This window comes from Dendrobium catenatum, unplaced genomic scaffold (genome assembly GCF_001605985.2).
Source record: "Dendrobium catenatum unplaced genomic scaffold, ASM160598v2 original_scaffold_103796, whole genome shotgun sequence".
In the NCBI taxonomy this organism is placed as follows: Eukaryota; Viridiplantae; Streptophyta; class Magnoliopsida; order Asparagales; family Orchidaceae; genus Dendrobium; species Dendrobium catenatum.
This window is the reverse complement of record NW_021422234.1, coordinates 53,817-68,540: the sequence shown is the minus strand read 5'-3', so window position 1 is coordinate 68,540 and position 14,724 is coordinate 53,817. Positions and strand designations below refer to the sequence as shown.

Here is a 14,724-nt window from a genome sequence, read left to right as displayed (position 1 = left end):
TGGCATAAGATTTTTTTTTTTTGTAAATTCGAGTAAAATTTAATATTATGTTACTGTCTTGGTGATTGAAATTATAAATTATTATTTGTTATTTTAAGAAAATAAAATTATAGATAATTTTTAATGAAAACTTGCTAAAATAAATTTATAATTAAACTTATGAAATTTTCTAGTAATTTTGAAACTTTTGAAGCTTAAAGCTTTTTATCAATGATTGACTTCATTTGATTAGAAATTATTCTACGTGGAGGTCAGATGTAGTCGTTTGGAGACTAATCAGAATGCGTCACGTCGGCGGTACCAAGCCACCGTACTTAAGGCAGGGGCGACGTGGCGCATTCTGATTGGTCTCCAGATGACGTTCGGCATCTGCAAAAAATAATTAATCTCATTTGACATAGCTTTTGACTTTTTTTTGTTAATTTCAAAAGAAATTACACTAAAAAATTATTGTATAAAACAGTAATAAAATTATCCCAAATGATACTAAAATGAGTTAGATAGCTGATAGCTTTTTGCTAATTATTAATGACAAATTAGTTATCATATTTGTTAACAATTAAAATTGTGTGTTATATTTATATAGAGGCTCACTAAATGCCTCCTTTTAATAATTTTTGTAATGCATAATGTTTATAATTTGATTTGGTTGGTCATTGAATTTATTTAATTGATAAGATTGACTAATCCATGAAAGTGATATATTGAGAATATATGAGACATTTAGGATGATAAACTTTGTTAGGGATGTGTAGCTATTTCAAGTTATAGGGAGAATATGAAGTTCTCTATTGGAATGTCGATAAGCTAGCAGATTGGATCATATGAATGAAAGAATTTGCTCGGTATTCTTTGAATCATTATGGCATTTGGATTTGAGATAGAGTAGAGTACTTAGTCAATATGATACTAGGCCAATTAAAGCAAATTCACACATACATCATGTATGCAAGACTCAAACACAAGACCTCTTGATTGGTAGCCAAAGCTCCCAACCAACAGATCAAGATGAGTTGTATAGTATTGGAGATATCTATATGTATTCAACTGAGATAAAATAATTGTAGTGTTGGAGATCAAGCAAAAGTTTGAAATATTGAGCATGACATTGTGCATGATGGTGAGCTATAATGCCATTAGAAAAAAGGTCCTAATTTGTATATGCATTGACCTAACTCACACTTAAAATGGATTATGTATTTGTGTCTGTTAATTTTTCAATGACAAGGATATGCATAGAAATCAAACACATTTGAGCAACAAAAGTTGAAATGGAGGGCATGTTTTTGTAGGGTGTATGCTTTTTTATGTTGTGTTCTCGTATGATGAGATTTCATATAATTTTGATGGTGATTAAAGCTTCGCTGGGACAGCTTTCTTACTGCTTTTTAAAGCAGCTTTATAGTACAAAAATTTTAATTTTTGTACTAAAAAATTGCTTTAAGAAGCAGTAAGAAAGTCGTCCCAAATGAATCTTAAGAAGCATTAGCATAAGTTGATGTCTTTATAGTTAAATGAAAGCATAAACCAAAGAAATAAAGGAAAGCTAAGTATAATTGTATAATGAGCTTATACTAGGATAAAAATTTATTGCTTCTAAAGATGATGTATAACTTGTAAGTAATCTTCTTCTAAGTGATTGGTATCATATTGAGTATGAGAAGAGGTTTTTCAGTTAATCTTCTTCTAAGAATTTCTTACGATTTTAGACACTAATTACTTTCGCAACTTGCATACAATATTAAAAGCAAAATAATTTCATTATTCATATCACATCATCACATGAAAAATCATTTTTGATACCAGCGTCCACTATATCACATGCTATAATCTCTAAATCAACAACAACAACAACATCATCATCAAGCTTTTGTCCCACTACGTGGGGTCGGCAACATGAATCCTTTTTTCTCCATTGTGTTTGTTAAAAGTCAAATTTTCGTTTAAATCTATTAAAGAAAAATCATGCATAATATTTTCTAACAAAGTTTTTTTAGGTCTACCTCTACATTTCTTAACATAAGTCAAATCTAATACCTCCACTTTCCTTACCGGTCATCAGAAGGCCACCATTTTATGTGACTAAACCATCTAAGGCGACTCTCTCTAATCTTATCTTCCACAAGAGCTACTCCAACCTTTTCCCATATATGCTCATTTCATATCCTATCTTTAAGGGTAAAACCACTCATCCACCTGAGCATCCTCATCTCCGAAACACTTAACATTCATGTCTTAATAATTTGACAAGTTTTACGCTCTCTATCGACTACCTAACGCAACACTCAGGGTTAGCGATACAGTTGTAACATTTTTTTTGGTGGGCTATGATATGGCTTTTTACTTACCACCTTGACTTTTGTGACTTTTTTGCAACTATTGGTGGTAAATCTTTTTGTTATTTTGATGGCCTTTTTTCGGATGCTGGATGCTTCTTGTCCTTTATGTGGATTGTTGGTTTTCCTTCCTTCGGATGGTTCGGGCCTGGCGTCTGGGTGGTGGTTGGAAGCTTGTGTCAATTACTGAGCCCGACTAGCTTCTTTGCCTTTTTTTTCTTTCTCTTCAATTTTAGTTTTTGCAATCTTTATTTTTATTTTGTGGTCTTGGTTGTAACCTTCTTTTTTTTTTTTTTGGATGAATAAAATGTGCTTATTAAAAAAAAATGTGAACTATATATATATATATATATATATAAAATAAACAATCACTATATATATATAGTGAGAGAGAGAGAGAGTGTGTGTGTGACTTAAATGTATGATGTAGGTGTATATCATTATCACTATCTTCATCAACCTTATCTTAGTCATGTAAGGTTATGTAGAGTCACATAAACTTTCTTGCATAATTTCCATCATTGTCATATTTAATTAGATACACATAAATATAAAAATCTCATATAAATAATGAAAAATGAGAGTTGAGTTCCTAGTATACTTAAATGATCTTCATCCAAAAGTTTTGTTTGAAAAATGAGTTTGATCCCAAGTGTTTCAAGGCGAACTTTTGTCTACTTAAGGTCCACAATCCCTAGCTATTGCTATAAGAGTTAATGAGTAAACTTAAAAAAATATTCCATATGATTTATATCTACTAAAAAAAAAGTTTATGTAAAAAAGAAATTATTAAAAGACACATAAGGATGATAAATAGCCTTAATACATTATCATAGGCTTTACTAATAATCTTAAAATATTGAGAATAAATTATTTTTTACCAACTTTAGACCTCTTTGATTTTTTGTGATTAACTTAACCATCTAATTTTTATTATGATAAATTTGACTATTACTAGATTTTTTATTTCCTAATTAAAGAAAAATAAAGCTAATTTCATATATTAAACCTCATAATAGAGTAGGAAAGATCCTTATCAAAGATAAAAGCATAAAGTTCTTGAATTTTCTACTCTCAATACTTCTAATTAAATTTGTTTAGTGAGGAAATTAATTATGTTTCTTTTATAACAAAAATCACATATTGGATTTAAGGTGCGCTTTTGTAGTAGCTAGTTGGGCCTCTTGCTTTCTCCTGTTGGCCCGTGACAACGCTAGGCACGGCCCACCTATATTGGACTGAGTATTGAGATGGGCCAGGGAAAGGACGTCAGGCCTATCACGTGGGCCCAAACAGGATGGGAGGTCACGTGCAAGCGGTATAAATTGTGGGTTCCACATCTCAGGTCGACTCGGAACCGGATCCTGGAATCTTTGTCCTCCCCGCTTTCTCTCTCTTCATTCATTTATTTATTTTATTATTATTATTATTCTTTAGACGACAAACCGCACGTCGCACTCTCATCTCACCGGTCCACCACACACATGACGCATAGCATTCTCTTCAAAAAAATAAAATAAAATAAAATAAAATTATTGGACTTTTTTGAAAAAATTAAAGATAAATGAAAGAGAGAAAATTTAATAAAAAATAATAAATAGTTGTTGAATTATTATTTTTATTATATATATATTGATTTTATTATCATTATTATTTTTGCCATCCAACCACTGTATTAAGTCGGGTCCGCATTGCATTTCTAAAATAATAATTCTCATGAGATCATTGTCGTGTGGAATATTTAATATATTTATATTATATTTTTTGAATAAATATAAATAAAACTAGATTTTAAACTCTGGGCCTTAAAATACCAGGTATTTGGTTAAATATTTTTTTTACTAGAAGTTATTTATTTTGATGAAAATTGAATATATCTTTTTTTTTTTTAGTTTGTTATGATATATTTCATTTGCATCGAAATGCAATGAGGATAGACTCATCCAACAATTGTGGATGATAACGAGTAGTGCGGAGAAAGCAGGCAGGTTAGTAGGTTTGGACAATCAACAAAGACACCGGATGGAGATAATATCTATATCAATTGATTACTCTCATGGAGTCTTTTTAGAGATGATCATATCCACCATTAACTTCCCTTCAAAATTGCCTCATATATATCCCTTTCAAAAATTGTGAGCAGAGACTCTATCTGTCAGATGTCCCATGAGCTATTTTTAGTGAGAATTATGTCCCATTAAGGCTATCTCATGGACATGGCTTCTAAATATTTTTATTAAATGCAACATTATTTATATAAAAAAATTTGTTCATAATTTAAATAGAAACTTACTTGAAAGATAAATATTCAATATATTTTTGATATGCTATACATTATTTTAAAAATTCCAATGAGGTAAAGTGTAATACACACATGTACAGTAATTCGAATACCTATTGGCCTAAATAGGGCCCCATAAAAATTCTAAATATGATGGGCTTATTTGATTTTTGGAATGTTTAAAAAGAGATATATAAATTAAAATTAGTTTGAAATTTTGATCAGGATAGAATTGCCCATGAGGAGCATTGTGACACCAAGCCCTCTGTACAACATAAGAAAATCAAGGATATTAATTAGGTGGCAATGCGGCACTAAAACATTGTCTTCTCTATTTGATGAATGTGTTTTGGAGTGCTTCGACACTAAGGTCTGTTGTTATAAAAATTTATAGAGATAGAAAATCCTTGGGAGCACATTGGTCTTGAGTGAAATAAGAATGATATTGTATAGTATGTGATACTATAAAATCATATGGTTGGTATAATATAATTAGCTAGAATTATGACTTACAATTAATACATAGTGATATAACTTTTGATACAACATGCATTGATATGATTCTGATATGATCTAAATTGATATAATAATATAAAAAACACTCTCTATGATCATACATGATTTTTGCATTCATTCTTTCTTGCATATACTTGATGCACATATATGTTTATTTCATAAGATACATAACACTAGTTTACATGATAATGATATAATGCATATGATAAACATAAACATGATGTACAGCTATAACCAAGCATAACCCCAATATGGTACAAGGAATATTATTTCACTATAAATTTTTATATTTACATGAATATTATTCAAATTACTTCTGAAGAATACTCATGGCCTCATTAATAATTTTGTATGCTTCAATTCAATGAATAAGATCAATATAGGAGTATATTATTTTTCACATCAATGAGGAGCAAAAAGGTTTAGGGTGGAGACTTCTAATAAATTTACTTCATAATAACTCTGAATCCACTCTTAAAATTTTATGTACTTAAAAAAAAAATCTTTGAAAATGCTCTTTAAAGATCTCTTCATCATTTAAGTAAATCTTAAATAGATATAAGGATTTCCTTATGATCTTCTAATTAATAATAAATTATTCAAAAAAAAAAAAGCTTGACTAGATTGATAGAGTATGAAAATTACTAGAAGAAAGAGAATAACTAGGAGCGAATTTGTCCCTTGAGGGTTCTGAGAAAGACCCGACAAATGGCTATATCAGAAGTTTATTGAATGTGCATGTGGTCTTATGGTGGTCGATATGCTCATAAGGATTTGAGGTCCCATTACAAGGAAAAATTGCATGTAACTTGAACCCCGCGTTTATAAATGTTGGAGAATTGCATCAATTAAAGGTCAAGATCTTTTGAAGATATGGTAATTTTCTTTCCTTCAAAGGGAATTTCTTCTAAGTAAGGCATAAAAGTTCATGTTTTATAACATCAAAAAAGAAATCAATAAGATAAGGTTGATTTAAGTCTTTTAAGACAACCAAAAAATTACATGTTGGTCAAGCAACGTGGAAATGATGAGTTGAACTAGCATAGTCTAAGAAAACTTAATGAGGGAAAGACTGAGGAGCTGACACATAATGATGAGGCACTGCAATAGTGTCATTAAATTATTGTAGTTTTGTGATAGAACTATATAATGATGTAATTATGCTCTTTCTTATCCAATATCCTTTTTATGAGTTGAAAGATTTGAACTTGGAATTCTTCCATGCTATGCATATGACCATTTAAATTGAGGCCTTAGTGGCCTTTACAAAATTGATTATGATTTTCATAATTGAGGGATTGATTTTTATAGCCATTAAAAAGTATTTATAGTATGTTGAGAAAGTTTTTCATAGATAACTCCAAACTATTATGCGCCAAAAAAATTACGACAATTGAGAGAGAGAGAGAGAGAGAGAGAGAGAGAGAGAGAGAGAGAGTCTTGCATCTTAGTTCTCCATGAAAATTCAATACATTCACAAATAAAAAAGAAGAATGTACAATATACAAAAGTTTTTATTCGGAAACCCAAGAAAAAAAAATCAACTATGTACCTGAACTTACAAAAGTATACTCAACTGCACTTTTATAAAAGATATTGTTACAAAGTTGAGAGACTTGAGATTGGATATAGCTTGTATATCTATAGAACCCTAGTAATCTCTATCATATGTTTAACAACAACAATCACTAATAGCCAATATTATGGTATGTTAATCATTGTCAAACCACTATCACCCAATTATCTTTGTCTGACCGCCAATGCCTGATTGTCATAGTCCATTCACCCTCATTCAATTATCATGATCTGACTATTGTCGTCCAACCACCATCACTTAATCAATGTCATTCGATTGATGTCATCTAACCTATATAGTTCAACTATCATCCATCAATTACTCTAACAATCACTACTATAACTACAAAAGATCAATCAAATGTTCCCAATTTTATTATCTCATTATCTCAAGTCATGTAGATGAGTGAACTTCTATAAGTTCAAGTACACAATAGATTATTTCAACTAGAATATTCCCTATGATTTTTCTTTCCTGAATTTTCACATAAAACTCTTAGTCTTATGTATTTTTCTTTATATGTGCATGCATGTTGTCTTTTCATGCAAAGTTAAGACATAAAAATCTACACTGTCATGAATTATCTATCACATAACAATAACATAAATGCAAACATGAGATGATAAAAATACATGAAGAAAAAAAAATTGCCTTCAATATTATTGTTATTAATTTATTATCATTGAGCTTAATAGGGCTGATCTACTCTATTCCCCTCCGAACACAACTTTATATATTTATCCCCTTAAAATTTATTATCATAAACTTTAACTATATTCTTTTTTATATATATATTTAGGTCAATTAAAATAAATTCATACACACATTATGTACACAAGACTTGAACTCAAGTCCTTTAAATTGGTAGCCAAATCTCCTTAACCAATATATCAAGATAAGTTGCATAATTATTATGATTGTGTCATTTAAAAATATTATTATTATTATTTATAAACAAATAAAAATACATTATTGATTTTTTTCCATTTATTCAATATCTTTTTTTATATAAAAAAAAATTCATAGAAGAGAGAGAAAAACAAAGAGTCAGAGCTATATTTTGTATTTTTATTTTATTTATTTCTGCGCTGTTTCAGATAATTGCGCTGAAATAATTTTCTTAATTCCATCAACAAGTAAGCATCTTACTTTAATTTTAATAGTTATTAACTAATAAATAATGAGCCAACTAAAATTTTTAATTATTATTAGAAATCATTTTTACATAAATTAAATTATAATTATTTATATAAATAATTAATTATCTTTCTCAAAAAAATTATATTAATTCTTACTTTTAAAAACACTAATACCGTCTTTTCTCTCTCTCTCTCTCTTTCTTGGCGTTCTCTTTCTCTCCTGGCTTCCTCTTCAGTCCTCTTGATCACTCTCAGCATTCTCCTCCTTCCTCACTTCTTCTCCAGCCACCGCACAGTTGAGCTCGTCGGAGGAGGCCGGGAGGAGGACGGAAACCGCTGCGAAAGGAGATTCAATCGCCGTGAGCGCAGAAGACGCAATCTATGTTCTGAACTAAGCGCAAAAGGAGATCATGGCGAGAAGGAGAAGAGGCAGCGATCGTCTTTAAATCGGAAAAATCCGACTGGTAGGATTCATCAAATTGCAGACTTAAAAACCAAACGGGAGGAAATGGGATTTAGCTATCAGTAAGATTTAAGGTTTATCATAAATCTTGGCTAAATCTTGGTTGTATCTTGCAAGTAAATATCCCCTAAATGATTAAATTCATGAGTTTTATGTATTTATTTCTATTATTGACAGGATTTGCAGAAGAAAGAATGAAGAACATTGAAAATTGCTTGGATTCCCAATTATGGCATGCTTGCGCTGGAGGTATGGTGCAGATGCCGCTGGTAAATTCTTTAGTCTATTACTCACCTCAAGGTCATTCTGAGCATGCAAAAAGCTCTGTGGAATTTGATAATTCTATGCAAATTCCCCCTATGATTCTTTGCCGTGTAAAATCTGTAAAATACAAGGCTGATTCTGTCACTGATGAGGTATTCACTGAGATAAAATTGGTTCCTTTAAAGCCTCATGAGTTGGATTATGATGAAGATGAAGGAATTTCATTAGGGATCAACCGGTCAGAGATACAGGAAAAACCTCTATATTTTGTAAAGACATTAACCCAATCTGATGCTAATAATGGTGGTGGTTTCTCTGTTCCAAGATATTGTGCTGAGACTATATTCCCAAGATTGGATTACTCGGCCACTCCACCTGTTCAAATTGTTCTAGTAAAGGATTTACATGGAAAGATTTGGAAATTTAGGCATATTTATAGAGGGACACCTCGGAGACATTTGCTCACAACTGGTTGGAGCAATTTTGTGGGTGCGAAGAAGCTTGTGGCTGGTGATTCAGTTGTGTTCTTGAGAACTGATAATGGTGATCTTTGTGTGGGGATTAGACGAGCAAAAGTTGGTCATGATTTATCTGAAGGATGGAATCATAAAAATTGTACCTTTGGGGGATTTGGTGTTTACATGATGGATGGAGATAAAAGGTTACTTAGGGACAATGATAACATAAGTGGTATCAATTCTGATCCAAACAGTAAGGGAAAGGGGAAATTGAAGGTAGATTCTGTTATGGATGCAGCAACTCTTGCAGCTAGTGGGCTTCCTTTCGAGGTTGTTTACTATCCGAGGGCTGCTGCACCGGAGTTCGTCGTAAAAGCATCAGTAGTGAGAGCTGCCATGAGAGTCCAATGGTGTTCAGGAATGAGGTTTAAGATGGCTTTTGAAACTGAGGACTCCTCAAGAATAAGTTGGTTCATGGGGACAATATCATCAGTTCAGGTTGCTGATCCTATAAGATGGCCTGGGTCTCCTTGGAGATTACTAGAGGTTTGTTGCCTGCATTATAATACACAAATTTTCTGTTCTTATTATGGATCTACTAGTGCATTTGATTGTATATATTTACTTATTTACTGTCTTGTTTTCACAATATCTGTTTATAGTTTAGTGTATGGTATTGTTGCTTCTTCGGCCCTCTTTTTCTTTTTAACTTGGTTTTCCTTTGTTAATTACACTGAGGATTTACAAATTAGGCTATTGGTAGTGTAACAATTAACTTATTCATCATTTCTTGGTGCTTCACTGGTGACATTTTTGCTTTGTTAATTTTGGTGAGTTACAAATTATGTCTGAATTGCATTAGTCATGGGATGTAATGTATGAATGTTATTCCTCCTATTGGGAAATAGATGAAACCTAAGTCAGTCATCAAGAGTGACAAAAATTAGAAATTGAAGAGGAAAGAATTTTATATAGATTCACCCAATTGATGACTATATCCTATTACTGCCGCTACATATTTCACTATGATTTGATCGAGGAGTTTTACAGCCCCAGTTCCTTGCTCACTACTAAGGCTTTGTTTGAGACAGTTTTCTTACTGCTTCATAAAGCAACTTTCATGTAAATTTTTATACATGAAAACTGCTTTAAGAAGCACTAAAAAAGTTGTCCCAAACGAAGCCTAAATCTGCCTAGCGTGTTTTCTTCATGGCGTAACAAATTAGGTTCCACAACATAAAACCCTCTATAGTATTCCCTAAATGCATAATGTGAATGACATTTTGTGACATCTACATCATTAGTAGATTATACTTGCACAAAGTGTTTTTGTTGTTGACCAACCATCTAAGCCATAAGTTATTCTTTCTTGAAAATGGCTTTGCAGGTGACATGGGATGAGCCTGATCTTTTGCAGAATGTAAAACGTGTGAACCCTTGGTTGGTGGAACTTGTATCAACCATGTCTGCCATCCATTTAGAACCATTCTCACCTCCACGAAAAAAGCATCGGATCGCCCAGCATCTGGATTCCCCATTCGATCTTCAAATTTCAAGCCAATCGTTTGTCGGAAGCCCTCTCATTCCCAGTCTCCTAGATGGCACTACCCCTGCAGCTAGCATACAGGGAGCCAGGCATATTCAACATGGCACATCTCTACCAGAACTCCACTTCAGAAAGTTGCAGCCTGGGCTGTTCTATTCTGGAATTCATTGCTTCGCACGGCCTCCCATAATCCCCACAGGCCTCATTCCTCCTAAATCTCCTATCTATGAAGATGACTCTAACTTGTTAAAAATTGGTTGTCCTCCTCAAAGTGTGGGGAATGAATGTAACAAAGAATCCAAAGCAAACAAACCTCACATCATACTCTTTGGAAAACAGATCTTCACTGAACCACAGCTCTCTCTCAGCTTAAACAGCTCATTGGATATGAACTCAGATAGATCTGATTCAGGCATTCGTCGAAACGGCAAGGGGGATGGTTCACCTTCTGATGATAGACTTCCATGGCATTGGGATTTAAAAGCAAATGATATTAGTCCAGAGATTGTTCAGTGCAAGGTGTTCATGGAGTCCGAAAATATCGGCCGCACCCTCGATCTCTCCGCTTTCGATTCATATGAGGAGATGTACAGGAGATTGACAAACATGTTTGGAATCGAGATTTCAGAGCTAACCAGCCGTATTATTTACAGAGATACAGCCGGCGCAGTTAAACACCCAGAAGATGAACCTTTTGCGTAAGTTGCTCTTAAGCTGCCATGAATAAGTTCTACTGAATTTAAATGATTGTTAAAAACTCAATATTTTACTTCTTTATGTATTGTTCTTGAGAGTTGAGGCTATTTGTAAAGTAATTTCTAACTACATCAAATATCAAAGCAAATGAAGAACAGAATTCAGTAAACTAATTGTTTTTGAAAATTTCAAGCAAATAAATGAGTCCAGAGTTCATTCCAATCCTGATTTCTTTTGTTCATGCGTAGAAAATTCATGAAGGTTGCAAGGAGACTCACAATATCAATGGATGCGAGGTGCAACAACATTGGCAAGTAATAGGAGAAATCTCTTGTTAGAAGGACAGCTGAAGAAGCAGTTTCTTCCAAGTTTGTAGTAAGTTATCTTTAGTAGGAGATACCATAAATCTGTTCTTTGGGCATTGATGTTATTTTGAGCTTCTAAAGTTAGCTCAGTATTTAGTTTCCATTCCATGCTTGTAAATAGTTCTAATCTTCTACTATTCATTTCCTCTCAGGAATATCTTTTTTATAGCTCTTAAGGATTTGTTTCCTTTTAATGTTTCTTTTAACTTCAAAAAAAAGAAAAGAAAAAAAAAAGGAAGATTAGTCTTCATTGTTGGTGTTTGTTTGCTACCTCTCTTAACTTGTGTCTGGACGACTTTAACTTTTTAGTACAAAAAATTAATGCTTCTTAAAGCAGCTTTCTAGTACAAAAAATTGTACTAGAAAGCTGCTTTAAGAAACAGTAAGAAAGTCGTCCCAAACAAAACCTTAATCTGACCATTTCAAAGATAATGTACTCTGAGGCATTTGCACAATAAAGAATGTGATGGAATTATCAATTACTATAAAGCTGAATAAAACATTAGGTTTTATTTGAGATGATTTTCTTTAGTAAAAAAATTTATACTTAAAAGATAGTTCAGAAAGAAATAAAAAAGTTGTTCCAAATGAAAACTAAGATGTGAGATTTTAATATCTTTAAAATATATTTTTCTTGCATTTAGTCAAATAACTCCAACATTTTTAAAATGCATATATTTAAAAACCATCAAATACTTCAAAGGATTTTGTTTTATAGCATCCAATTTTCTAAATTACCTATTTTGTTTTTCTTCTATCTTAATCAGATGTTTATATATTTATTTGCTAATTTTAGCGTGAGTTAATTATTTTTTAAAGAGCAAATGATACTATTAAAAATCAATATAATAATTAATTAATCTAATTGCAAATAAAACAAAATTAGAGTTTTGATAGTTAGGCTTTACTTCATTATCAACAATTAAGATTGCCAGACTTGCAAAAAATAATAATAATAATGTAAATAATAAATAATGGCAGAAAAAATAATAATTGTTTGTTAGTGCGCATGTGAGTGCCACGTGTTGCGCTTTTATGTCGGATGTAAAGACAAATTTCCATTCCATGCGGCGCAAGCTTAGATCAAACAAATTTTTTTTTCGGGATTAATTAAGAAATATTGTTATAAAATTAAATATTTAAATGTGACATAGATTAAATTGGAAGCTTCACATATCAATAAATTTATATAAAGATTGAGATTGAGGCTTACTTTATTTAGCTTAATTTATAGGTGAGGTTAAAAGGGTTATTGTAATGGAAGAAATAATCATGTTATTTGTTTTATTTAAGAAATATATTTGAATTTTTATTTTTGTTTTAGTTAAGTAAATATCATCATAATAATAAGTATTACAATATTAAGTAGAGCTAATCAGTAAGGTTTCTCCATGAATTGTATTAAATGAAATCACTCAAGAAATCATATTATATAAGGATTCTACGTAGATCATAAAAAAATTTAAAGAAAAGAGCCTTTCTCACTATTAGAGTTCCTTCTTCTTTAGCGCCCGAGCCTCTTTCTTACTGCTTTAGTCTGTTTGACTTTGTCAGCTCGCGAGCAAGGAGCAAAGGACAGCTCCTGTCCTACCTCTGAATTGTAAATTTCACCATGCCTGCTCATTTCATAGGGGATGAAAATGAGACTCAATGACATTTGAGGTTTAGTGCCTGAACATTCGAAGTAGAATGCATGATGTAAAGGAGGAGTGGATTCAGTGAATCTGATGAGCTTGCGAGCATTAAGGTGTTCTCTCCCTTAATGTTCAACACTTGGTCAAGAAAACTTCATGGTGCATGATTTTAATGAAAAAGGAGAAGACAATTGGATCCTTCTAACATGAAAAATAATTATGATGTTGCAATTATGATAAAGAAAAGAAAGTAAACACTATTATGAAGGTGGCAAACACTTAGCTCTACTAATAATTATGTTATAGCCTTTCACAGTTATTTTGCAACACAACATTCCTTCCCTTTGAAGAACTTTCGTTCTTTTTTGAATGCCTATTTGTCGATTTCATCATTAGAGATAGCATTACAACTCTTTTTGATATGAAATCACTTGGATGTTCTCATTTCTAATTGGATATATAATTTATATACGCGCTTAATCATAATTCTTGCACATAAAATTTTGTGTATAAGCTATAGTAACTAATGCCCCGATCTCAGGTTATAGTCATTGTATATTAATATAGGAGGCCTATAACATATAACTTTCTATAAGTGTATGCCCCCTTATATAAACTAACGTCACTGTTAAGATCCCCATTAAGAACATGTAATTTCAGGTAACTGATCAAATAAATAATTAGAATAATTGTGCATCTATCAGAAAACCAGTTCTATAATGTGTGCCTTGAGAACTCAAACAAAGATATCATGATCACTAGATAAAATGTGCACCTTTGATAACATTTTTAGAGTTCTTTGAAATACCGATTGTCATCAAGTTGTATTAGTTCTCAAGGAAAAAATAAGCACACCTTTTTAACTCAACTTTATTATTTAGGCAAGCAACTATGACTACGTTCTTCATCCATAGTTTTTCAAAGTGTCATAAGAATTCAACTCTTCTATAAGCATTAAAAGCTAAGTGATATTTCTCATGACAACTATTATATTTAACTTTTGAATGGAACCTTCAATGGATCCTCTTACATATGTGATAGATTGCTTAAGTCACTATAAAAATTATCCAACTTTTTAATGCAATGAGGACAAACTCTAGCATAAGATCATTATATAAAAATCATTGAGTAGGAGTTTAAGGAGTTGATCCTAAGGGGATGGGAGTTATCTATGTTCTCCATATTATAAATTTTTATTTAATCTCATGAAATATGAAGAATCAAAAGACCTCACACATTTATTAGTTTTAGGTTTATCATAAATTGGATTTATAATATTTATTGCTTTGTTTAGTATTGAAGCATCCATAAAGTCATTATCACCTACATCCTATATATCCACAACAACACCTTCATTTATATCCAATATATCCATATCATCACCTTCATCTATATCATGTATATCCACATCATCGCTTTCATCTACATTATGTAGATATGGATGTCTCAT

At 31.7% G+C, this 14,724-nt stretch overlaps 1 protein-coding gene across 4 annotated transcripts; it reads left to right on the top strand.

The window, feature by feature from the left end:
* The first annotated feature begins 8,030 nt into the window (after positions 1-8,030).
* Positions 8,031-11,890, top strand: LOC110109117 (auxin response factor 18). 4 transcript variants are annotated; one of them, XM_020840041.2, is made up of 4 exons: positions 8,031-8,312; positions 8,489-9,579; positions 10,421-11,277; positions 11,537-11,890. In XM_020840041.2, exons 2-4 carry the CDS (start codon positions 8,506-8,508, stop codon positions 11,649-11,651), a joined length of 2,046 nt encoding a protein of 681 aa, XP_020695700.1. In that variant the 5' UTR covers positions 8,031-8,312; positions 8,489-8,505; the 3' UTR covers positions 11,652-11,890. The 4 variants fall into 4 exon arrangements, with proteins under 4 accessions (XP_020695700.1, XP_020695701.1, XP_020695696.1 ...); XM_020840042.2 differs by having other exon boundaries at positions 11,524-11,890; XM_020840037.2 differs by having other exon boundaries at positions 8,170-8,373.
* Positions 11,891-14,724: the final 2,834 nt, after the last annotated feature.

Excerpts from the sequence above, each read along its gene's own strand:
- LOC110109117 (XM_020840041.2), top strand. The coding sequence starts at position 8,506 with ATGAAGAACATTGAAAATTGCTTGGATTCCCAATTATGGCATGCTTGC. Across the intron at positions 9,580-10,420 it reads CTCCTTGGAGATTACTAGAG|GTGACATGGGATGAGCCTGA; the intron begins GTTTGTTGCCTG and ends ATGGCTTTGCAG. Across the intron at positions 11,278-11,536 it reads CCAGAAGATGAACCTTTTGC|GTTGCAAGGAGACTCACAAT; the intron begins GTAAGTTGCTCT and ends AAATTCATGAAG.